This window comes from Manis javanica, chromosome 5 (assembly GCF_040802235.1).
Source record: "Manis javanica isolate MJ-LG chromosome 5, MJ_LKY, whole genome shotgun sequence".
Lineage (NCBI taxonomy): Eukaryota > Metazoa > Chordata > Mammalia > Pholidota > Manidae > Manis > Manis javanica.
In genome coordinates this window covers 195,408-218,694 of record NC_133160.1, presented here as the reverse complement: position 1 = coordinate 218,694, position 23,287 = coordinate 195,408, and the positions used below count along the sequence as shown (strand labels likewise).

The 23,287-nt window shown below is 59.7% G+C and overlaps 3 protein-coding genes across 15 annotated transcripts in view; 2 read left to right on the top strand and 1 right to left on the bottom strand.

The window, feature by feature from the left end:
• The first annotated feature begins 15 nt into the window (after window positions 1-15).
• OPRL1 (opioid related nociceptin receptor 1) lies at window positions 16-14,841 on the top strand. 12 transcript variants are annotated; one of them, XM_073236310.1, is made up of 5 exons: window positions 812-838; window positions 965-1,069; window positions 9,416-9,680; window positions 12,335-12,690; window positions 12,779-14,841. In XM_073236310.1, the coding sequence occupies exons 3-5, from the start codon at window positions 9,448-9,450 to the stop codon at window positions 13,300-13,302; spliced, it is 1,113 nt and encodes a 370-aa protein (XP_073092411.1). In that variant the 5' UTR covers window positions 812-838; window positions 965-1,069; window positions 9,416-9,447; the 3' UTR covers window positions 13,303-14,841. The 12 variants fall into 12 exon arrangements, with proteins under 12 accessions (XP_017510892.1, XP_073092413.1, XP_073092411.1 ...); XM_073236313.1 differs by lacking the exon at window positions 812-838 and adding an exon at window positions 10,259-10,374 and having other exon boundaries at window positions 970-1,069; window positions 9,439-9,680; XM_037006601.2 differs by lacking the exon at window positions 812-838 and adding an exon at window positions 8,554-8,839 and having other exon boundaries at window positions 974-1,069; window positions 9,439-9,680.
• The window catches only part of MYT1 (myelin transcription factor 1), a 118,678-nt gene continuing 96,371 nt past the window's right edge, over window positions 981-23,287 (top strand). Inside the window, exons 1-3 of the mRNA XM_037006617.2 lie at window positions 981-1,069; window positions 17,547-17,690; window positions 19,675-22,706. The gene's annotated coding sequence lies outside the window, so the exon portion shown is untranslated. The remainder of the gene's footprint in view (window positions 1,070-17,546; window positions 17,691-19,674; window positions 22,707-23,287) is intronic.
• Window positions 2,755-3,826, bottom strand: LKAAEAR1 (LKAAEAR motif containing 1). 2 transcript variants are annotated; one of them, XM_037006610.2, is made up of 3 exons: window positions 3,298-3,826; window positions 2,959-3,081; window positions 2,755-2,877 (listed from the first exon to the last, which is right to left on the bottom strand). In XM_037006610.2, the coding sequence occupies exons 1-3, from the start codon at window positions 3,688-3,690 to the stop codon at window positions 2,818-2,820; spliced, it is 576 nt and encodes a 191-aa protein (XP_036862505.2). In that variant the 5' UTR covers window positions 3,691-3,826; the 3' UTR covers window positions 2,755-2,817. The 2 variants fall into 2 exon arrangements, with proteins under 2 accessions (XP_036862505.2, XP_036862503.2); XM_037006608.2 differs by having other exon boundaries at window positions 2,755-3,081.

Here is a 23,287-nt window from a genome sequence, read left to right as displayed (position 1 = left end):
GGCGCCCGGCCCGCCCTGCCCGGCGTGCCCCGCCCCGCGCTCGGCAGCCTCCGCGCCCCACGCGCCCCTTCCCCACCGACCGGCCTGATCCTGCGCGGCGCCGTGGTCCTCGCTGGCGCTTGGCGTGTCTCTTGGCAATGAGGTACTAATAATGGGGCCTCTGGCCCTGGGGCGGCTGACCTGGCAGTGCCGTGGATGGGGGTGTGGCGTGCCCCCCACTCTGCTCAGCGGGGCCATGCCAGCTTTGCCCTTCAAGTGGGACTTCCAGGAGACTACGGCCCAGTGTGAGGCCCCAGATCCCTCGAGACTCTGGCGTCCCCGTATGCTGCTTTCCCCTCTTGAATAAGAAGAGGCCGCCAGAAAGGACTGTCCACCAGTCACTGCTGGCCTGGCACTAGCCTCTCTGAGACTGGGTGCCCTTTCCTGTAAAATGCTCTCACTGTGCTGTAGGGAGTTTCCCAAGGCAGGGGGCGTCCTGTGCGCCGCTGTCCGTGCTGTGGCGGGGTTCAGGTGCCGATGCTGGGGGAATGGGTTCTTATATCTGAAGTCACTAAGTGTCCCTGGTCTTGGGGCCTGGCTGAATCAATCCCTCTGACCCCTCCGGTTGCCCAAGATGTCCTAAAGCCACACCCTCCTCTTTGCCATGCCCCTTCTCTTTGGCTAACTCTCCCGATATTTTATCGTCAGGCACAGCTGTAAGTTAAATGCCTTGTCCCAGGGTGCGTCGAGCCAGTGTCAGCGTGGTCTCAGCTCAGCTCTGGAAATGGTCGCAGAGTGTCTGCAGACCTCTGGCCACGGTCACGGGCAACGACTGTCTGCAGCGCAGACACTCCGCCTGGTCAGTTCTTGGTCCTGTTCTCAAAGTGCCTTCCAATTGCACGTTGTTTTTGCACGTTTATTCAGAAATTTTCAAGATGTAAAAGGAAGTGGAGATTTTACATTTACTCATTCTTCATTCACTCAGCAAGTGTCTGGGTGTCCCCTGTGTGCCAAGCAGCAGGACCTAGCAGTGAGCAAGACAGACCAGCCCTGGAGCAGACAAGAAATGGACTGTCCGACTGGGTGAGAGGTGAGGAGGGCTAAGGAGAGCGTGGCTGAGGAGGGAGGACGTGGCAGAGCAGCAGGCAGGGGCCCAGCTGGAGGAGTGCGCACAAGATCAGAGACGTGAGGGGGACCCTGGAGGCTGGGGTGCCTCTCGATGCCGTGTGCCCAGGGGCTCTGCCGACATGACCACAGAACTGTCTGGCTGCCATGCTGACAGGCTGGGCAGGCCAGGGCAGAGCCGGAAGCCTGTTCAGACTGGAGGCAGCTGCTTATTATTTAGCCTGGATAACAGTCCTGAGAGGTGGATCCTACAAAGACGGCGGGCACCTCGTCAAGGCCACCTAGCCAGACTGATTCCACGGTGTTTGGTGTGGTGTCTTTACCCACCTTCTGAGAAACGTGTGGTGTAGCTGGCCGTGTAGTCCGCACACTTCTTTTTTCCCTTTGGCCACTCTACACCCTTGCTCACCCTCCTCTCCCTCCCAGCCCTCCCTACACGGTCCACCTCTGGTCACTCCCCTGTGTCCTCTGGGCACTCGGCCTGCTCTCCATTCCCCTTGCCTCATCTCATGCATGTCAAGGTGTGAGTGACCAGCACTCCTGAACACAGAGGCTGCCTTCTCCTCTCTGTCTGTCTGTCCCTGGCCCGAGCCACCTACTCTCCCGTTCCTCCTTCCCCCTGCCTTCCCAGAGGCCCTGCTCTCCAGCCATACATAGCTCTCTCCTCTCTCCTGGAGCTGCCAGACACCAGCTCCAAACAATGTCCTGGGCTTGGTTCAAGGCCAAGGGCAGCAATACCCAGAAAGGGCAAAATACAGAGGAAGAAGGGCTGCTGAGGGCACCAAGGGCCCAGGTCCCCATGTGGCTCAGTTCCCATCCTGAGTTAGGTCAGGGAGGGGCACTGGCTGCCACTGAGCAGGACTCCTTGCAGCGGGCCCCCAGCTCTGACCTCTGCCAGGAAGGATGCACCCCTCCAGGATCATTTCTCCACAGCAGGCTGACTCAGCAGGAACTCCCTAGTAGGGGGAGCGGCTTGTCTGAATCCCTGCAGCCCCCACCTCTGCGACCTGCTAGTCTGGTCGAGGCTGGGAGGGAGGGAAAGGAAGAGGTGGCTGAGAGAAGCCCCAGGCTCTGCAAAGAACCTGTGTGGGGAGAAGAGAAAGTTCTCAGAAAGGGGGTCTCTCCAGAAACTTGGGAGGTGCTTCTGAGTCCAGAGGGCTTGCCAGTCCTGGGTCTGTTAGAATGGGATGGGGGTGGTGCCCTTCCTGCCCTCCGTGTGTGTGTGTGTGTGTGTGTGTGGAGGGGACAGCAGGGGTCCCCCCTTCCCCAGTGTCTGTCCTCTGGAGGACCTCCCCGGAGCGGCTGGCTCTCCAGAGGCCAGCTTTGGCTTGTGCAGTCACTATCCCTGCCCAGAGTGTCACCCTCCTCCATGAGCCCCTGCTGGAATGACCTGAAATCTGGGGTCCCACTTGGGCCCCACTTTCTTCCTGAAGCTTCTGGGGATGTGACTGTTGCCCAGCCTGGGCCCCTCCCCCCACGGGGTCGGGGATTGTCCCCCGTTCATCCGACACCCGCTCACTTGCACCTTCCTGCCCTGGAGGAGCCCCGCTGTGCAGGCCGTGTCTGTGGCATCCTGCATAGGAGAGGGGCAGCCGTACTCCCCCTTCCCTCCCCAGAGACCTGGAGCGGGAGCACAAAGACCAGGGGAGCTTGGAGAATGAGAACTTTATGTGGGCCGGTGGGGCTCAGGGGGGACGCACTATGGGATCTCCATCAACGTGGGAAAATGCCGCCGTCGACTTTCTCCTCCAGGATGGTCTCCACGCGCCTCCGCTGCCGGGGAGAAGGGCTGGAGCCAGGTGTGCGGGAGGCAGGCGGGGCCCCCTCTCCGCCCCTTCCTGGGCTTGTAGTCACCTCTTGGCGGTCCAGGGGGTCCGGGATCCGCGTGGGTTTCAGCTGCGGCGGCAAGAACAGCTCCAGGCGGATGGCAGCGCGCGCGGACTTCTGCCGCTGGATGAGGAGCGAGATTTCCTCCGCCTGCGGGCCCCGCGTGGACGGTGGCCGGTGTTTTTGAGCTCACGGGGCTGGTTGCCTTTACCCGTCGCACGCAGGCAGGTCAGGCAGGCCCGCCAACCCCCCAACCCACCGTCGGCCTCCAGCGGGTCCCCCGCCCCTTTCCCTAGGATACCAGGACCCGTCTCCCCTCCCCGGCCTCTGACCCGCCCGCCCCTTCCCTCCGCGCTCTGGCTTCACCCGCAGGCGGCCGTAGCGCAGCCGCAAGGCGCGGACTCGCCCGCGCGCCTCGGCGGCCTTGAGGACACCAAGAAGTCCGTCCCGGCGCTCCGCGGGCAGCTCCGGTGACTGCGTCCACACGCGCGGGTCGGGCACGCGAAACTCCAGCTCCACTGACTCGCGTGGGAAGATGGGGGCGGCTGCGCCCGCGTCCTCAAGCAGGTCGCCAAAGAGCAGGCGGCGGGGGCGTTGCGCGGGGCTCATGGCTGCCAGCCTCTCCGTTGTGAGGGCCCAGCCCGGCTTCGGGGGCTGCCCCGCGGGCGCCCTCCTGGCGCGCTCCCCCGCACCCGGTGCGCCCTTTCCCGCGGGCGCCCGCGGGCCCCTGCGTCCCTGCCTCGCCGCCGGCGGCTGCATCGTCAGCCCTGCCGAGGGAGGAGGGCGTCCGGTTGGTGCTCGAGCGCCGCACTGTGCCTTCCCAGCTCCTGCTCCTCGGGCTTCTGCCCCTTTGCCCAAGCCCAGCACGCATCCCTAGCAGCTTAGCGGCCCCCCCCCCCCCAGTTGTGCAACCATCTAGAACTTTATGATCCACAAGGAGTTTCAGGAAATCCCTTTCCTGCCTGGTTCTCCAATCACTGAGAAAATGCTGCGACTCTGAGTTGACTTCAGGCTGGACCCAGGGGTGGAGGCCCGGGAGGGGCTGTGGGTGAGGCTTCGCGGCCCCTTTCCCGCAGTGCTGGGTGGGACCTTTGCTGGGCTCCAGAACCCCACGACTACCGTCAGCACTCACTCACCCTAGTGGAGCCCCAGGGGCTGGCTGGGCTGCTCGAGTCCGCCCCGCACTGGACTCAGGCCCCTTGTCCGTGTGTGAAGGCCTGGAGGTGGAACGGTGCCCTTCATATTTTGGGCAGAGGACTTGTGCCCTTCTGGGAGATGTGTGTGGTTTTGTGTATGTCTGTGGGTGTGTGTGTGTCCGGATGTTCTTGTGTGGATCAGTCTGTGTGTCTGGGAGGTCTCACACATGTGATGGGGAGAGGACCCCATCCCCCTCGCCTGTTCCCTGCTGGGTCTAGATGGCGGAAGGGGCAGCGGAGCCCAGAGAGAAGGGGATGGAGTACGAGGGTCCACAAGGGGCGGGGAGGAAGGGAGATGCCCTGGGAGTGCCGGCTCAGCCCTGCCGTGCGCCTTTCTTCCCCAGACCCCAGATCCTGGCCCACTGTGGGCCGGGGGCAAAGCCGCTGCGTTCTGGGCGTGTGCTGGCAACCACCCCGCCCCCCATCCCTAGCTACAGCAGTCAAGGCCCCGGTCGCAGCATCCCATACTTTCTGCCTTCTTGGGTCTGAGCCTCCAACTCAGCCCCGACTCTCTCGGGCTTGTTGACACGGTTGCCCGGCAACCGGAGTCCTGCCCCTCCCCCAACCTGATGAGGCCGGGCGGCCCCTCACGAAGGGCTTGGGCAGAGCTGGGGGTCCCAGTGAGTGGAGAGTGCCCCCATGTCGGGGGCCAGACGCCGCAGACGCTCTCCCACCCCGCTTTTCTGGACTGCGGAGGACGTGCAGGAGGCGACTGCCAGATTTTCCAGCCCCGCTTCACTTTGCTTTCGGGGGAGCCCCAGGCACACTGCGGGGGCTGCGGCCCAGCTTCCTGGCTGGAGGGGTCTTTGGGGGCTGTTTTGCAGGCAGAGGGCGCAGCTATGAGGGCACCCTCGCTGTTGAGGCCCTTCCCCTCTGCGTGTCCCGAGGTTTCCCACAGCCGCTGGTGTTCACAGGAAGGGGAAATGGTCACAGCGCAGTACCCTTCACCTCTTCCAGAGCAAGTTTGGCGACCCAAGCGTCCCGCAAGACCACACCCAGAGTTTTCCTGAACCCTAAGTCTCTGCGTCGTAGATTTCTGTAATTTTTTGTAAATTAGTAGTATTTGATAACTAATTCAGTTCTCAATTTACTAATTCTATAATTTATTCATGTACTCATTCTAGGTTACATTAGGCACCACTTAGTGCATTAAACCCGTCATTTGCTGTTGTTATCGGTGGCTTCCACACCCTTCATTCATGTTGTGCCAGTGTGTGCCCTGGGCCCTGCCTGGGGCCTTACGGGCATTCAGGGCCTAAGCCCCTGAGGTGGGTCTCAGCTGAGCTATGGGTTTCCTCCAAAAAGCTCTTGAGAATTCCCACTGTTTCTGGGACTTTGCTCCAGCCTTCTGGTGAGACTGTGCTCCTGTGTCCCCAAGCCTGCACCACCCGCAGCTCCACAGGACGCCTGTCCACCCTTCCAGCTCTTAAGCCTTTGCCCCGGCTGTTCCCTGGTGCTTCCCCTTCCTGCCCTGAACGTGCCTTGGGGCTGTGGCCTTGGCTTTGGGATTCAGCACCAACCTGGGGGCTCACTGAAGATGGAGGTCTCTGGGCTCCAGAAAAAGCAGTGAGGGGTCAGGAAGGCTGACCTAGTAGGCCACCTCCTCCAGGCAGGCCTGGATACAGGCAGCCCACGCCATGATCCCACATGGGTGAGTTCTCTGAGACAGGTTTCTGGGCCCTCCTCTAAGCTTCTCAGGGACAGGCCAGGGGGGCACACAGGAGGGGAGTGGCTTGCTGGTTCCTGGTAGTGGAATGGGACTTGTAACTTTCCCTCTGTTTTTGTAGGATTGAAAAACTTTCCTCCCCCTTAATTGCTGGAGGGCTTGGTGCCCACATAGCTACAGTCCTGAGCTTGGCTTCTTCCTGCTTCTCCACACCTGTGGTTCCCTGGGAGTGGGGCGCACCCTGTGCATCTGTGACCCAGCAACTATGAAGGACCACCGGGCAGATGTCTTCCATATGTTTCTGGGTCCAGGATTCCTGTGTTTTTCAAGGGCCGATGGAAATGCTGAGTTGTAAAAGCTTATTGACTGGTGCCAAAGCCTGAAAATAAAGCTCCAAAATAAAATTGATAAGCCTTATTGAATGGCTACAAACATTAACATTATATTAAAAACCTACAACTCAATTCTCTTGTTGCTGTATATAAATATTATGAAGTCAGAATTATAAGGACAAAGTAATTTATTATGATGAGACAGAATTAGTAAAAAGCTCTCACTTTTAACAGCACAAATGGCCGAGTGTAGCCTGGTGACTGAATTTCCGGGGGATGGCTGTTCTGTGTGAGGCTGCCAGTGACTATCCTCGGACTCCTGTGCCAGCCCAGGGGTGGCGGAGCTGTGGAGGGGGAGGGGGAGCAGCTGCGTGCCAGTCCAGGGTGGTGAGGGCTGGTGCTCAAGTCTGTCACCTGGCGTTGCTGCCTCAGTAGCTGTGTACACCAGCCATGTGCTCGCCCCAGTTTGTGGGAGTATGCCTCATTCTAGGACAGAGGTCCTGTCCCAAATGCCTGTGGCCTATGAATGCAACCCGTGTAATCTATGGATGCATTTCCTATAAGCCGGGTGTCTTGGGCTGTCCTGGTGACCCTGCATGTTTTGTTTTGCCTGCATATGAGATGTGTTTCAGTCTGTCCAGCTTTGACACAAATGCTCTGTAATATAATATACGTCCCCTGCTGTCCCATGTGTGACACAAACCTTCTGTATCTGACTGGCTCATGTGTCAAAAAGACAGTGCCTTAGGGTCCAGGGCTAAGTGTGGTCACATCCCAGCCAGGTGACCAAGCTTGTCCTTTGGCTGAGACCATACCTGCGGGGGGCTGTGTGCCCAGCTCCGCCATCCTGCGTGCCGGCTCTGCGAGGCACTCTTGTGGGATGTCTGTCCAGCCCAGTCTTGCGGCAGCCTCGCGGCCCTTCTTTCCCCAGTCTGGGGCCTGGGCTGGGAGACAGCTGAAGGTGATTGGGAAATGCAGCTCTTTGGGGCTGGCAAGCAGGGTTTCTGCTGCTTAGACCTTGGAGAGCCTAGCTGGTGGAGGCTGTAGGAGGCCTGGTCTCCCTGAGTGCCTGCCTCTGCTGGGCTCCTGAGGCCAGTGGGATTGTGCTTTGTGCTTTGAGCTTCCTCTGGAGAGTGTGGTTCACATGTGTGTCCCCTGGGTGTCTGAGGGCTTGATCTGGGTCTGTTGTCTCCCGCTTGCCCACGTGCCTGGAGAGCAGCTTGGTGTGGGTGTGCATGTGTACAGCCCACGTGTTTGTGCCTGTGTGTCTACGCATTTCTGAGCACGTACCTGTGTCTGTGTGTTCACCCATGTGCCTGTTTGGGCATCCATGTGTGTTTGTAGACATCTGAGTCTGTGAATCCCTGAGTGTCCTGAGTGGATTCTGGTCATGCTCCGTGTCCCCACACATGTCCCTGAGGTGGCTGCAGTGAAGATGCAGAGATAAGCTCTGGGGTATATGTTGGGACACTGTGTCCCGGGGCAGCTCCATATTCTCCTGATTTGCCAGGTATCCTAGCGACACTGCTGCCAGTCGCCTAGCAACCAGGTCCCCGTCCTTGGAGACAGATGTTCTGAGCAGGGTCTGGGCTGTGTGGGTAGAGCCTGTGTAGAAAGGACGACCCCACGACTGCGTGGGGCTGGCGGCTCAGCTCAGGGGTCACCTACACAGCATGTGGTCCCCGTGCTGGAAGGAGGTACTCCGTGGCAGCTGCTCAGTGGCATGGGTGTTTGGGGCTCAGGCTGTCAGGCTCAGATGTTGCTCTGGGAGAGACACCAAAGTGACAGACAGACCTGGGTTTTAACCCTGCCTCTGCCAGTTGGAGAGATGGCTTCACCCCTCAAGGCTTAGGGCTCTTGTCTGCACCAGAATGATGCTGATTGCAATGGCCGGGTGCCGTGGGGCTCGGTGAGCTCATGTTCCTGAGGGCACAGGGGGCACACAGTAGTGTCCAGGCATCCCGCTTGTTTACCCCAACCTCTGATCAACTCAGGGCTGGCCAGCAGGGCCCTGTCCCGTGTCCATCTGCCCACTTGGCTGAGCTCCCGTGGGAGCTGGCTGGAGGGTGCTGTTCTGGGCACAGAATGCCAACCAGGGCTGGCCTACATCCATCCACGGCGGTGTCTGCTTCCCAGCGTGTCTTGCTTGCCACGTCCCTGAGTCTGTGTCCCGGGTGTCTGCTCTGCCTCTGTGCCATGTCTTTGAGTCTCTTTTGTCCTGTGTGTGTCTGTCTCAGGTGCCCGTCCCTGAGTCTCCATGTATCCTTATGTGTGTCTGTCCCGTATGTCTGTCCCTGAGTGTCCGTGCATCCTTGTGTCTCTCTGTCCTTATGGGCCTGTCCCTGAGTCCCTGTGTGTCCATGTGTGTGAGTCTGTCCCTGTGTCCCTGCATCCTGTGTCACAGCCTGTCTCTGTCATTCATCTCTAGGTGTGTGCCCTGGTCCTTGCCTCTGTCCCCTTTCAGCGTTGGGCCAGTGACCCCCTTCCCTGCGGCCCCCGCCTCCAGCCTGCTTGGCCCCTCCCCCTCTGGCGCAGCCGCCTCCTCCCCCGCCCCAGAATCTGCGCTAGGCTGCTGCGTCTGGTCTGGCGTCTGCTGAGAAGGAGCCGCAGCCCCATCTAGACGCGGTGCCAGGCAGAAGCGGGTGCCTGCTGGGCTCTGTCAGCCACGGAGGGTCAGGGTCTCCAGGGTCCCAGCTCCCACAGAGGCTGCCGAGGTAAGGCTGAGCCCCTGTGGCTTGGGTGTGGGGATCACCTGCGGAAGCCCCCAGCACTCAGCAGGTCTGGGGCAGGGCAGGAGGAAGCTGTATGCACAGCTGCCCTGGGCCCCATGTTCCAGATGCTCCTGAGCGTGTCCTGGTCCCTTTTGTGCCTGCGTGTGCATGAAGGCAGGTTTGGGCTTCTCTGTATTTGTGTGTGCACATGTGTCCCCTGCCTATGAACACAGGGTGGCTGAGTATCCACAAGCCCCTGTGGGTGGACACGCATCCTGGGGTATAACCACATCCACACGTCCCATGTGGGAGTCTGCAAGCCAAATGTGACTATCTCAGTGTGTGCATGTGAGCCTCTGTGTGAGCGTGTGTCTGTCTGTGGTACATGTCTGCATGTCACTGTGTGTCCCTTTGTGCATGTGTGTGCTCCTGTGTCCCTGTGTGTGTGTACAGATGTGCCTCTGTGTCTGTGGTTGCTTGTGGAGGGTTCCACGTGCTCTGTGGAACCCTCTCTGTGCTCTGTGGCCCCAGCCAGGTGGGTGTCAGGTGCTGCGGTCGTGTGTCCCTGTGCCCTTCCAGGTACTGAGTGGCTTCGCACACAGGGCAGTGGCATGGAGTCTCTCTTTCCTGCTCCATTCTGGGAGGTCCTCTACGGCAGCCACCTGCAGGGCAATCTGTCCCTCCTGAGCCCCAACCACAGCCTGCTGCCCCCCCACCTACTGCTCAACGCCAGCCGCAGCGCTTTCCTGCCGCTTGGGCTCAAGATCACCATTGTGGGGCTCTACCTGGCCGTGTGTGTCGGGGGGCTGCTGGGGAACTGCCTCGTCATGTATGTCATCCTCAGGTAGGCTGGGCCCCACTGAGACCCCTCCCCTACTGGTGAGCCCCATGCTGTTGCAGAGGGGAACAGTGTATGGAGGGCTTGGAAGGAGGGGAGGACGAGAGGGGGTGTAGAGTGGCCTGGAGGGGAAGGGCAGCATGGGGACAGCACGGGGGACAGAGTAGGGGAGAGAGGGGCAGCACAGGGACAGTGTTCATGTACATGTGCATGTACATGAATAGGTGAGGGTGTGCACATATGCATGCTGAACGTACTGTATTGTGTACACGTATGTGTGTGTTTTCACCACATGTATACATGAACACATGGGTGTTCATGTGTATGCGCACACATGTATGTGCCTGTATGTGTGAATGTGCCCATGTGTGTTGCACGGTGCATATGTTGGCGTATGTGGTGTGCATGCTTAGACGGGGGCTGGGAGGAGAACTGTCTTACCCAGGAGTCTGGGACTCACATGCCCTTTGTGGCTGGAGGGTGCTGTGGGTGAGAAGTGCCCAACCTGGGGTGGCTCTTGCCCAGCCTTCCTCTGAGTGCTTCTCCTCTGTGTCTCCTTTGCTCTGGGGCACCCAAACTCTCAGTGCCATGTCCTGGGCTTGAGCAGACAGGGAAGGGTACCTGACCCACAGCAGTGCCCAGAGAGGGTGACACGCAGGAACTGGCCTGGAGGTGGCACAGTGTCTTCAGAGCCTGCAGAGTAAGTTGGGCTGCTTCAGGAGTCAGAAACACCCTATTTAAAGTCCTATTTTTTTTTAAAGACTTTATTTTTTAGAGCAGTTTTAGGTTCATAGCAAAATTGAGAGGAAGGTACAGGGATTTATCATATAGCTCCCACCCCACACATGAATAATGTCCCCCATCACCAACATGAGAATGGTACAGTTTTTACAGCTGATGAACCTATTTTTGGCACACTAAAATCACCCAGAGTCCATAGTTTACCTTACGGTTCACTCTCGGTGTTGCACATTCCATGGGCCTGGACAAATGGGCAATGGCATGCATCCACTGTGGACTCACTCAGGGAGGGTTCACTGCCCTAAATTCTCTGTGCCCCACCTGTTTGTCTCCCCTGCAACCACGGATCTTTATGTCGTCTCCACAGTCTGGGCTGTTCCAGGGTGTTGTGGGGCTGGCATCGCACAGTGCGTGGCTTCCCAGATGGGCTTCCTTCACTTAGTGTTGTGCATGTAAGCTTCCTCCACGTCTCTTCCTGGCCTGATGGCTCATTTCTTTTCAGTGCTGAATAATCCATTGTCTGGATGTGCCACAGTTTATTGACCCATTTGCCTATTCACCTGCTAAAGGACACCTTGGTTTCTTCCATGTTTTGGCAATTATGAGTAAAGCTGCTATAAACATCCGTGTGCAGGTTTTTGTGTGGATACAAGTTTTCAGCTCCTTTGGGTAAAAACCAAGGGGTGTGATTGCTGGATTGTATGGTAAGAGGCTGTTGACTTTTGTAAGAAACTGCCGACCTGCCTTCCAGCGTGGCCGCGCCTCTTGCACTGGCCCAGCCCGGGTGAGAGCTCCTACCACCCCGCGTCCTTGCCAGCACGTGGTGTTGTCAGGATTTGGGATTTTGGCCAGGCTGATAGCGCGCAGTGTGTCCCTGTTGTTTGCTTTGCATTTCCCTGATGATGGGACGTGGAGCATGTTTTTTTTCATGTGCTTGTTTGTCACCTCTATGTCTTCTCTGGTGAGGCGTCTGTTAGGGTGTTCAGCCTGGTTTTTAACTGGGTTGTCTGCTTTCTTATTGTTGAGTGTTATTCTGGAAGCAGTCCTGTGTCAGACATGTGTTTGGCAAGTTTTTTCTCCTCTCTGTGGCTGGTCATTTTGACCTGCTCTGCTTTTCACCAGCTCTGTGGCTTTGAAAAGGCCACTTAGATCCTCTGAGCCTGGGTGTCCTCCTGCATAGAGTAGGCATCAAAATAGCATTTTTGGAATCTTAAATGAGATAAAATTCATGTAAAAAGCTTGGCACAGATATCTGCCATCATTGCTAAGGCCTCTTATACTTATTTTTAATCCTACACTAATAGGCAGGACTAAACCCCAGATTCCCTTATAGCAGCTTAACTGACACAGAATATTATCATTGGCTATCACCATCACCACAGTGGCCGTTGTCATAACCGCTGCCATCGCCACTATAGCAACTATTAATTATTCAGCAAATATTTATCACGTGCCTACAGTCCCCCAGCCCTGTTCTAGGTGTTTGGACATAATCAAACCCCATTAGCACACCACCCATTCCTGTCAGTATTTCCTATCTTGATCGCTAGATGGCAGTGCGGACTGGGAAGGCCTCTAAGTGCTCCTGCGGAGTCAGAGCCCTTGAAAACCTCTGGCAGCAAGGCCCAGGTTGTCAACGTGGCCATCTGGGCCAGATTTTAGTCCATGACGGGCTTTCGAGGACCTGACAGGGAGGAGGGGGTTCTTCCCCTTATGGTTCTTATCTCTTTGCCTCCATTCAAGGCCAGGTGTGTCAGCCTCCCCAAGCAACCAACTTTTCCAAAGAGACCAGTCTTTAGGTTTGAACAAGGGTCTCAGAGTGGGTGCCCCTCATGGTGGCCAACAGGAAGGTCCCCTTGCCCTTTGCTGCCAGGTCTAGCCAGGGCGGCCAGAAGAAGCCTTCCTCCTTCTTTCCTCAGACACACCAAGATGAAGACAGCCACCAACATCTACATCTTTAACCTGGCCCTGGCAGACACTTTGGTGCTGCTGACCCTGCCCTTCCAGGGCACAGATGTCCTCCTGGGCTTCTGGCCATTCGGGAACGCCCTGTGCAAGGCGGTCATCGCCATCGACTATTACAACATGTTCACCAGCACCTTCACCCTGACTGCCATGAGCGTGGATCGCTATGTGGCCATCTGCCACCCCATCCGCGCCCTGGACGTCCGGACATCCAGCAAGGCCCAGGCTGTCAACGTGGCCATCTGGGCGCTGGCCTCCCTTGTTGGCGTTCCTGTTGCCGTCATGGGGTCGGCACAGATCGAGGATGAAGGTCAGTAGGGTGGCCCTCCTCCGCAGCGCCATTCTCCCCGCAGGCCCCTCCCTTCCCACCTGCACTGACCCCGCTTCTCTCCCTGCAGAGATTGAGTGTCTGGTGGAGATCCCCACCCCACAAGACTACTGGGGTCCTGTTTTTGCTGTCTGCATCTTCCTCTTCTCCTTCATCATCCCCGTGCTGATCATCTCTGTCTGCTATAGCCTCATGATCCGGCGGCTGCGTGGCGTTCGCCTGCTCTCCGGCTCCCGCGAGAAGGACCGGAACCTGCGGCGCATCACACGGCTAGTGCTGGTGGTGGTGGCCGTGTTTGTGGGCTGCTGGGCACCTGTCCAGGTCTTTGTGCTGGTTCAGGGGCTGGGCGTCCAGCCGGGCAGTGAGGCTGCTGTGGCCATGCTGCGCTTCTGCACAGCCCTTGGTTATGTAAACAGCTGCCTCAACCCCATCCTCTATGCCTTCCTGGATGAGAACTTCAAGGCCTGCTTCCGGAAGTTCTGTTGCACACCCACCCTGCGCCGGGAGATGCAGGTGTCTGGCCGTGTGCGCAGCATTGCCAAGGATGTGGCTCTTGCCTGCAAGACCTCTGAGACAGTGCCACGGCCTGCATGACTAGGCGTAGACCTGCCCATGGTGCCCGTCAGCCCGCAGAGCCCCACACCCAACACGGAGCTCACCCAGGTCACTGCTCTTTAGGCTGACATGCAACCTGAGCCCTGAGTGTCACCAGCCTCGTTGCCTTCTCTGGGGCCCCACAGGGCTCAGTGACATCACGGGACAGGTCAGAGCGTCAGGGCTGCTCCCATGGGGCCGGTCAGATTAAAGCTGTCTTCCTGATGCGGGATGGGGAGGGGCACAAGGACTCACTAGTGAGCATGCCCGGCCAGAGCCCACCAACATGCCCCAGCTTCATGGGACACTTCTGGCCTCTCCCTGCTGCACCTTGCGTGCTCTGGGTGGGCACTTGCCTGGAGGTATAACAGCAGCATATACGCTGTGCTGGGTGCTGTCGGCACAGAGCCCCGAAGCCTCTGCTCTGAGCAGCTGGAAGAGCCTAGTGCTGCCTGGGTGCCAGCAGGCATCTCTGGGCAGTGGGACTTTTGCCTGTGCCTCATGCTGCCCCCTATCCTCGTCCCCCACCCATGCTTCCCTTCAGAGTCTTCTCAGCAAACCTCTTCCAACAGCCGCAAACGTGGCTGCCCAGGTATGGGAAGGTGGTTCATACCTGGGGGGCTCGGGATGGAGCCTGTGTGACCACTGAGGGCCACTCCATCATTCTCCAAGTGGCCCTACGTGCCTAGTCTTGGCCGTTCAGTCCTGGGGGGCTCTGTGCTCTGTCTGGCGGTCCCGTGCCCCCCTCGGGCTCTCCCTCTCACTTTTCCTTTCCTTGAAATCAGAGGCCAGAAGCTATGCAGTCGGCAAGACTCTGTGCCCTGTTTGGACCCTGTGGCTTTGGAAGGGTGGCAGTGAGGACAGGTTCTGCCCTGCACCCCTAGTGACTGACACCCAGCTTCATCACAAGCCTCTCGATGTCTGCGGGAGGCCTGACCTCCCTGCTGCCTGGACTTGTCTTAAATGGTGCCAGTCGGGAGATGGTTTCACGTGGGCACTGGTGTGCGGAGTGAGGTTTGGCAGGGCCTTCTGCGAGGACTGGGCCGCACACACTTCGGGTGCGAGTCCCTGCTGTGGCCGCCAGGGAAGCACCTGCCCTGGCCACAGATGGAACCCGCAGGCTGCTGAGTTTGCAGATGGATGCCTGGGAACCTGCAACACTGAAGATCGTGGTGCCTCCACCTGTAAGCTCAGGCCGCGGCCAGGCGACCTAAGTCACTGGCAGCAAATAGGAGGTGCTGACTTGGGCTGGCTTCTCCTGCTTCGGGGAGCCTGGCCCTGTGGGGTTGTTCCTGAGACAGCTGTCTTATGCTTCCTGCGGTTGGAGGCTTTGCCAGGGCAGCAAGAGCTGCTGTGTTTTCTTGCCAAAACTGAGAGATTTGTGAATTTGTGCTGTTACAACACGTATCTTTATGTATTTATGCATGTGACAAGTGTGAGATCCCCTGCACGTGACCAGCCCTGATCCTGTCTCCAGGGGTCACAACGGAGGGCCATAATAAACCCCTGCCTGCTGACCAGGGTGCATCCCTCGTAACAGGCGTTTCTGACCCCTGTGGGTGGGGCTGCTGGGGTGACTTCTCTGGGATCAGCCTGTGGGGGTGGGCTGGTGAGTCCCCCCCATCTGCTCTGTGCTCCTCACATGGTGGGACTTGGCCCATAGTGGAGGGTCCCCCCGAGAGGCTGCAAGTTTGGGGGCTGAGGGGCTCCTACCTTTTCTTCAGCACGAATAGTTTCTCCCTAGACATCCCACTGCTACAGTGCCCTCCTGACCCCTGCAGCAAGAGGCCCTCTGTAGATCGGGTGGGGGGGGCGCCCTTCCCACAGGCTCATAGGTCTTCTCCGCACCGTCTGGCAGACCTCCCTGTCCTAGCCTTTCCCCTCCCTTGGGCGGGTCCAAACGGAGCTTTGATAACGATGGACAGAACGGCGTCCCCTGGAGGCCCTGAGATGCACATGGGCCTCTGGCTTCTGTGCGGCCCGTTCCTACCCAGGGCGACTTTCCAGAGACTGGGTGTTCGGAGGGGGCAGGGAACGGGCAGATGGGCCAATGGGTAGTTTTACACAGGTTTTAATGATGAGCACTTTGCTGTTAAAGTATAGCATTAAAGGAAAGTTTGGGAGGGATGGGTCACAGCGGCAGCATTGTGAGAGGCGCTGCATCTCTGGGGTCTGGGCAGAGGCCGAGCCCACGCTGGGCTCCTGAGCGCAGGGGACCCACCAGGCACCTCCCCTGCAGCCCCACCCCCAGGCCTCGCCACCCTCCTGAGACCTAAACCCCCACCTCCAGGCCTGCGCCATTCTCGCCTCTGTCCCGGCCAGGCACTGTTCGAGGCTCAGGCTTCCTCCCTTGCGCAAAAGGACCGGCTAAGCCTTCCTGGCCAGGCTGCTGGGAAAGGCCGGGGCGTGGGGAGGGGTCAGCAGTCCCGTTTGACCTTAGGGGAGCAGTGGACACAGCTGCCACTGTGGACTGTACCGCCCCCACATGATCTCCAGGTCTGGTCAATGGCAGTGACATTTGGGAAGCTGAAGGGAAGGGCCGGATTCTCCTTGGGACCAGGATCCCAGAGCTTGGGCTTCCTCCCTCCCTGTACGCCTCCCCACCTTTGTAGGTCAAGGTGGAGGGTGGGGAGACAACCAGTGTCCTTCGGGGGTATGCATTTCCGGGGCCCAGGGACTGCTTGGGCAGCATCTCGGTGAGGGTTCCTGCTCCCATCTTGGCTGGCCTCTGGCTCCCTGGTTCTTGAGGCTTGTGGGTCCTGGGTGAGGACCCTCCTGGCCATTGGATGGGGGGTGGGCGGGGCCTGTGCACAGCGGGGCTGTGGTGCATGTGACTTGTTCACCACCATGGTGTTCCCAGTGTCACTCGCGTTGCTGGCTGTGGATGGGGGCAGCAGCCGCACCAGGGAATAAAGGGTCTGGGGCTTCTGGGACCCTTGACTCACACCCTCTGTGATGTGGAGGTGTTCTGAGGGGCCAGGGGCAAACTGGGGGCAGGGCGGGAGGTCCCAGCACCTCCGCTGGGCGCCACCCCCCACTCCCTGCCGGCTCTCTGTCACTGACACCTCACCCTGCTGTGCGCTTGGGTCCCCACTTCGTGAGGAGCTGAGGGCGGCTGAGCCGCAACTGCGCTTCTGCTCCCAGAGGTGTGAGTGCGGCGGGAGGCAGCGGGGGGCAGCCGGTCTCCCCGGGGCAGGGGTGAGTGGCGTAAGGGCGCGCACAGCCCCAGCGTGGTGGCCTAGGGACTGGCCTCCAGGGCAGACGAGGAGGGAGGTCTTTCCTAGGTCGAGGCTTCCTCCTGGAGCTCCGGGACGGTCACCCTGCGGCCCTGTGGAGAGACCCTGCCTGTGCCCCTCTCCCTGTGCAGCTTAGGTGGCCGGGACCACTTGACACCTGAGCCAAAGCCCCCCAGAAGCTGCTCCAAATTTCTGTCCCACAAGAGCGTGAAATAACAAATGTTTACTGTTCAAAGCGGTTAATTTTGGGGAAATTTGTTGTACAGCAATAGATCACTAATACAGTGCTGTTGGGGACAATAACAGGACTGGGGTGGCATCTGAGTTGCTTCTGGCTGAGAGAGGGGGGAGTGGAGCGGGCCTGAGCTCTTCCGGGTGCAGACAGGTGAGAACCGATGTGGCCGGGGACACTGGAGTATGAGGGGTGGGGAGGTGGTCGTGCGCCCGGGGACCACTGGGCAGACTGGTCAGGACTCTGCCAGGAGGACTGAAACCAGGGACCCTGAGCTGAGAAAGGGTTCTGGGAGGTGCCTGCCGGAGGCCCACTGGGATGCTCTTCAGAGACCTGCTTCTCCCCTCCCCCAGCAGAAATCAGTCTCTGACCAGCTGTCACCTCAGTGTCCCCACGCCACCAGAGAGGCTTAGGGTGGGGTCCACTGGCTGAGTCTAGGCCCCAGGCCACACCCTGGAGGAGAAGCAGTCCAGATGCCAGCTGTTCAGGTGATGGATGCCCCCTCTAGACTGGAGGCATCCAGAGGTACTGGCAGAAGGGCCCTGGGTGCCACAGCAGGACATGAGGGGCCACGGGCTGTGGCGTGGAGCGCACAAAGGGGTGTGGGCGACGTGGCACCCAGGGGCTTGAGGGGCCCTGAGCCACAGGATGGGGGTTGACGGGGGGGTGCAAAAGTGCGCGGGGTTCCTGGTGAGATGCCGCCAGGGTGTCAGGCTGGGAGTGTGCTTTGCTGCCTTGTTCGGTTTCTGCAGTGACACCTGGCTTTGTTACCCCAGGTGTCCAAGTTTCGTTACCTCCCAACACTGTCTTGGCACGCTGGTCCTCAGAAGAGATTGCAGTTGGGGTTTCCCTCTCTGCAGACCGCATTGTCAGGGAGGATGAGGAAGGAACATCCAGGGAGTGTGTCCGTGTTCCCGCAGGTAAGTAAGGGTCACGTCAGTTGTGTGGGGATGTGTGGCTGGGTGGGCCCTGAACCTGCATCCTGACAGCTGCCTGTGCAGAGGCTGTCCAGGAGGTGGCCAGCCCTGGTGGGCCTTTATCTCTCTGTGTGGGAGAAGTAGTGAGGGTATGTGGATAAGTGGGCTGTTCCTTGAAGGGACAGTGCTTTTCCTGAGGCATACGGGGCCCTGGGGGGAGTGGTACTCAGGCATCCCGGCACTGGAGCGTGCTGCAGGAGTTCCTGCGGAAGCTGCTGTCCAGGACGGCGTAGAGGAAAGGGTTGAGGCAGGACCTGGCATAGCTGAGGCTGGTGATGATGTGGGAGATGCCAATAACCAGTGATGCCTGGGGCAGGTCTGTGGCCAGGGCCACAACGGAGGCCAGGTGGGCAGAGCAGTCCCACAGCCAGCACAGCCAGGCCAAGGTGGTCACCCTCTGCTTGGCCTTGTCCAGAGCCCTGGCTCTGGAGCAGACCTGCAGGGCCCAAAGCTGGTGCGGAAGGTCCCCGCAGAGGACGCAAAGAGTGCACATGGGCACCACAAAGCCCAGGACTGGCACGTAGATGCACTGGCCTGGAACCAGGCATGCTCAGGCTGTGGGAAGCTCAGCCGGCAGACAGCGACCTTCAGCTCATTGCTGTAGACACCTGCAAAGGCGAGGGGGAGCGGCACCAGTAGAGAGTGGTGGTGTGCCCGGTGCCACTGCCCCAAGAGAAGCTTGTGCCTGCCTGCAGCAGCCAGGAAGGAGTCGCCTCTGCTGTTGGGGGGGCTCCAGCTCGGATGCCTGCATCATGAGGTGGGACTGAAAATGGTCCTTGTTCTGGACAGGTGGGAGGTGCCTCGGGGTTGGGGGCCTGGACAGCGGAGGCCTCCTTGGGCTGGACTCTAAGAAAGCTCAGAAACCTTGGAATCTGGCTGTCAGCTTCGAACAGCCGCTGTCTCAAGTTCTCTGGCCAAGGTCGTGGCCACTTTACCAGGGTCAAGTACACATGGGATTTCTTTCTACCCACCCCATCCAGTGGCCAAAGAGTCTGGTGGGATGTACAAGGGCCTCCTCCTGGGCAGCAGTTTTGGCTGGGCAGTTTTCTTTCCCAAGCACCCCATGTCCTGCAGAGAGCAGTTGCTGACCACTTTTCTGGGGAGATCTGTCCACCTCAGCCCCTGTCCTGGCCAACATACAAATCTGCTCTAGGCAGCTCCTTTGCAGACGGACCTCCCAGGCATATACCCGACTCCTTTGAACCCACAAGTCCTGCAGCCAGTGCCCTCCCAGTCACATTGCAGCTTCTGCACGACCACCTGCTCTTCTCCCCACTTACCTGTCCATTGACACGTGGTCAGAGCTGGTACCCTTGGTGGGTGTGTGGTGGCGGCTGGCTTGACAGTAGCAGGGATGGAGTGAGCAGGGGTGGCGACCTGGACAGGCCCCACATAGGGTCCCTTCGGCTCTCAACCTTCTGAGGGGCTGTCAGGACCTGAGCTCTAGCGGCCTCAGCTGGAGCTGGCTTCCCAGCAGGGTCTTCAGCCTGGAGGCAGCACAAAGGCTCTGAGGGAAGGAGGCGGTCCCAGGGGCTGACGCAGCCCCCACGGCCCCCACTCACTTGGCTGCTCCCCTGTGAGCGGCCCTGTGTGTGTGCGTGTCTGTGCACATGTGTGCCTGTGTGTTGGGAGGGCACATGGTGCAGACACATCTGGACATGCCCAGGCCTGTGGGCATTGGGCGGGACCAGGGTCTTTGAGCACCATCCATGGGTCTCTATGGGCCCGGGCACACTTATCTACATGTGCATGCGTGTGTACGTGGGTGTGCACCTGTTCTGTCCGTATGGGGTTTCTGAGGTGAGCTCTGTGGGTCTGTATAGGACCCTGGCTGGGAGTGGTGGTTTGGGGAGTCTGCATGCCTTCTTGTGGAAGCAGAATTTGTTGCTCACAGATAACCCAGTTTCTTTCTTTTTTTCTCTCTCAGAAGGAACATGTGCATATGCAACAATCACAGGAGGTGGAAGGCTGCAGAGGGAAAGGAGGTCGTCTGGAGCCTGGCTCCTGGTCCCTCCCTGAACTCCCCGTCAAGAGCCACTCTCAGAGGACTCTGCCCAGGTGGGGAGAACTGTGTGCTGTTCTGCACAGAATCTCTTGCCCACATCCACTTTTCCTGCTGGGCCAGATGCACCCTGGCTTATCGGACCCCCACTTGCAGACAGCTGGGCTGTGTCTGGCTGCTTTTGCAGCTCTGAAGCTAGCAATGATGCCTGCTGCCGTCTCTGCGTGTCCTCACATGGGCTTCTGGGTCAGGGGTCTGTGTGTTTCCAGCCTGGGAGATGTGGCTGCCCACTGTCCGCAGGGTTTGGGGGCTGTCACCCCACCCTGAAAGGCTGGTTTCTTTCACCGGGGCTGTCGTCCTTGTGGCCCAGGTCAGAACTGGAGCCTGGGCAGTGGTCCGAGCACCCTGAAGTCACCAGGCCTGAGGCTGCACCCAGTGGGCTCAAACTGGGCATGGCAGGGTGCAGGGCCCCTGCTGGTCCTGGGAGGCCTGAAGACCACAAGCCCTTTCCCAGGGGCTGCAGCCCTCCCACCAAGGCAGAGGCTTCATCCAGCAGGCTAGGACCCACCCCACTCCCTTGGTAGCCCCCAGGGCTCCTGCCTCCAAGTGGACTTTACTCACCCCCTGCAGGGATATTCAGGCACTAATTTCTGGTGTGTGTGGGTTGCTGTAGCCAGAACTTACCTGGGGACAATTCACTGTCCCACACAAAAACACTCAGACTTCACGGATCTGGATGAGAGAGTGTCTTTGGGATGTGGAGTGCAAGTGTCCTGATGGCACCCTTGCCTCCATGACTGGCCTGGGCCTGGGAGGGAGGGCGCTGCCCTTCGCTGTGGGTGGGATAGGCTTTGGACCAGGTCTCTGGTGTGTCCCAGGCTGAGACCCAGGGAATGGGTAGTCAGTGACTCAGAGGGAATGCCACATGAGTGGTTCCTTCCCTGAATCAGGGGCTAAATTTTGCACTTTGTGGGTGTTTGTGGGTGGGGGGAGGTGCCAGGTTAGCTCACAGCATCTGGACACCAGAGGCAGAACAGAGAGGGTCAGGCCTGGTGTTTGGGGCCCTTGCCTCTGCAGTCTGCATGCTGGCAGGAACATGGGCGGGTCTGGGGTGGGAATGGCTGACAGCCCCCTCCAGGCCAGGTGGGAATGGCCCGGGCCTCCTGTCACTCAGCTGCTGTCCTTGGGGTGGGGCAGGGCTGGCCGCTGGGGGCCGAAATGTGGGCTTCCCTGGGGAGGGTGCCTGGGGTCCCCAACCCCTGCACGTCTTGGGAGGGGCTCAGGCTCTGCCCATGGGCCAGCATGTAGCTGACAGGGCTCCTCTCTAGCCCTGAGCACAGCACCTGGCACGGGGCCCTTCACTGGAGGCCCCACCTCGGATAGGACTCTCGTGCCCCTGTAGCTCTTTGCCCTAGCTTGGCAGGACACCAGGTACCACCCCAGACCTTCTCCAGGGCTGGTTGTTCCAGGCAGGTCTTCCCTGAAGTCCCCAGAGCAGGAGTGGCTCCGTGTGAGCTCAGAAATCCCCCCACGGGGTTTCCTCAATGCTTCGGGCTTCCTCCGAGGCGCCTGTGAATCTGCAGTCCCCCTGCACCCAGTGTCTGGCTGGGTGCAGAACTCTGAGCCCCACCCCGACTCGCCCTCTGCTCCCCTGAGCGTCCTGGGGACTGGCTTGGGTACCCCCAGCCTATCGCATCTGGAGTCAGTTGAGCGTAGAAGATGGGGGAGGCACAGGGGCAAGAGGGACGCCGTGAGGGGCACCAGGTGTGGGTGATCAGCTCACGGGCACGTTTGGATGAATGGGCTCAGGGCCCTGGGGAACCAGCTCCAGGCCTGCTGGTTCGGGGACCCCCCCTAGGTGCTCCTCTCCCGGAAGCATGTCATCCATGGCCATGCTGCAGCACCGAGGCCCCGCGTGGGGGACGCCCCAGCCTTCGCTCCCCCGGCCCTCAGAGCTCCGCAGGTGGCTTTGTTCTACCCCTGGGCCGGGCACTGTATGAGTGTCATTCCGGGGAAATGAGTTCATTTTCAGAAATCCAACTGGGTGTTTCACATTAGCCTCTGAGGCACTTCCGGGCTGTGGAGAGGAGAGGAGGGGCCTTGGGAGAGGGAGGGGTCTTCACCTGGCATCCCGGGTTGCGGCTGGTGTGTCTGGACAGCGTGAGCCTGCGTGGCGGTGAGTGTGCAGCTGTTCACATGGGGAGAACGCCATGCAAACCCAGTCCCGCCTGGGCCCCCCATGGCAGGGGCACAGGCCCCGGTGCTGCCCAGCATGGAGCCTGGGAGCTGAGAGCTCAGGGGTGCCGGCTTCACCCTCCATTTCACTCGGTGTGGGAGTCCCCTTCCGCTTGTCCCTGACTACTCCCGGTGACTTGGGTCTTGACACATACGTGCATACACAGCAGACACACACACTTGCAGAGACACGTGTGCATACCCACAGGTGTGGAGCGCTTACACGCTCACCTGTGCCCTCTGAGTTCTGCTGGGTCAGCTCCATCCAGGCAGGCCTGTCTGCTCTCCTGCCCCCCACCCTCCCCTGGCTCATGAGGACAAGGGTGGCCATCTGCGGCTCATGGCCCTGCAGGGCGAGCGCTCTGAGAGCACCCGGCCCCAGCTGCCTCTCCGCAGGTAGTTGGGTTGGGAGCCGTAGCTCACTGGAAAGACAGGTGATTCCAGCTTTTCCCCAGGATGGAGCCGGGTCACATGCTTCCCCAGGTGTCCATCAGGCTCCCCGCCCTGCCACTGGGGACCCAGCGGCCTCTCTCCTCCAGCACCCCGTGGGCACCCAGCTCTCCCCAGCGGGAGGTCACAGCCTAGGACTTCCTGATGGTTCTTGTCCAGGCTGTGCCAGGCAGGGGGCCTTTGCTCAGCCAACACCCACATATCCAACCCTAGGCCCAGAGGCATTCACCCACTTCACAAGTGTGTGACCAGGAACATAGCAGCGAGCAGAGGTAAGCAGTTCTGCTCCAGGGCTGACCCTGTAGTGGGAAGGCGGTGAGCAAAATAATGAAGCGCCCAGGGCACTGTAATGCATGGTCTGATGCCATCTTCCAGGTGGTCCTGCTGAGAAGGCACCTTGTGCTGAAACCCCAAGCAGGTGGGATAGGCCTTGCAGGTGTGTGTGGGGCAAAGGGCCGTGGGGAAGGTGGTGCCGGGCTTTGCCTGCCTGTGAGTTGGAGGAAGTGAGGCTGGGCCTGCCAGGGCCTCAGGCCAAGAGTCTGTGGGGTGAGGTGTCGGGGAAGCAGTGTTGGAGTGAGGTGAGGAGGCTGGGAGAGGGGCCTCTGCAGGGGTCCTGCCCTGGGGGTCTGGAAGGGCAGAGAGGTAGGGGCAGAACTCTGTACACTGTCCGCACCGACCCTGTCCAAGGCCTTTGGGAGGAGGGGCTTTGAGGGCAACCGGGGCTGGGCTAGAGGCTGGCTGCTCTCAGGGTCCCACCGCGCACACTCCCCTCACCCCTCAGGGCACGCCGAGCAGCTGCCAGTGTGGCAAATGCCAGGCCAGGCGTGTGGTTTGCCCAGGTGGCCAGGCCCTG

What these genes read in the sequence shown, in the direction of transcription:
- LKAAEAR1 (XM_037006608.2), bottom strand. Translation starts at nt 3,690, where the DNA reads ATGCAGCCGCCGGCGGCGAGGCAGGGACGCAGGGGCCCGCGGGCGCCC. An exon ending in TGCGCTACGGCCGCCTGCGG is followed by an intron (nt 3,082 to 3,297) that starts GTGAAGCCAGAG and finishes CGGGGCCCGCAG; the next exon opens with GCGGAGGAAATCTCGCTCCT.
- OPRL1 (XM_073236312.1), top strand. Translation starts at nt 9,448, where the DNA reads ATGGAGTCTCTCTTTCCTGCTCCATTCTGGGAGGTCCTCTACGGCAGC. An exon ending in GTCATGTATGTCATCCTCAG is followed by an intron (nt 9,681 to 12,334) that starts GTAGGCTGGGCC and finishes TTCTTTCCTCAG; the next exon opens with ACACACCAAGATGAAGACAG. An exon ending in GGCACAGATCGAGGATGAAG is followed by an intron (nt 12,691 to 12,778) that starts GTCAGTAGGGTG and finishes CTCTCCCTGCAG; the next exon opens with AGATTGAGTGTCTGGTGGAG.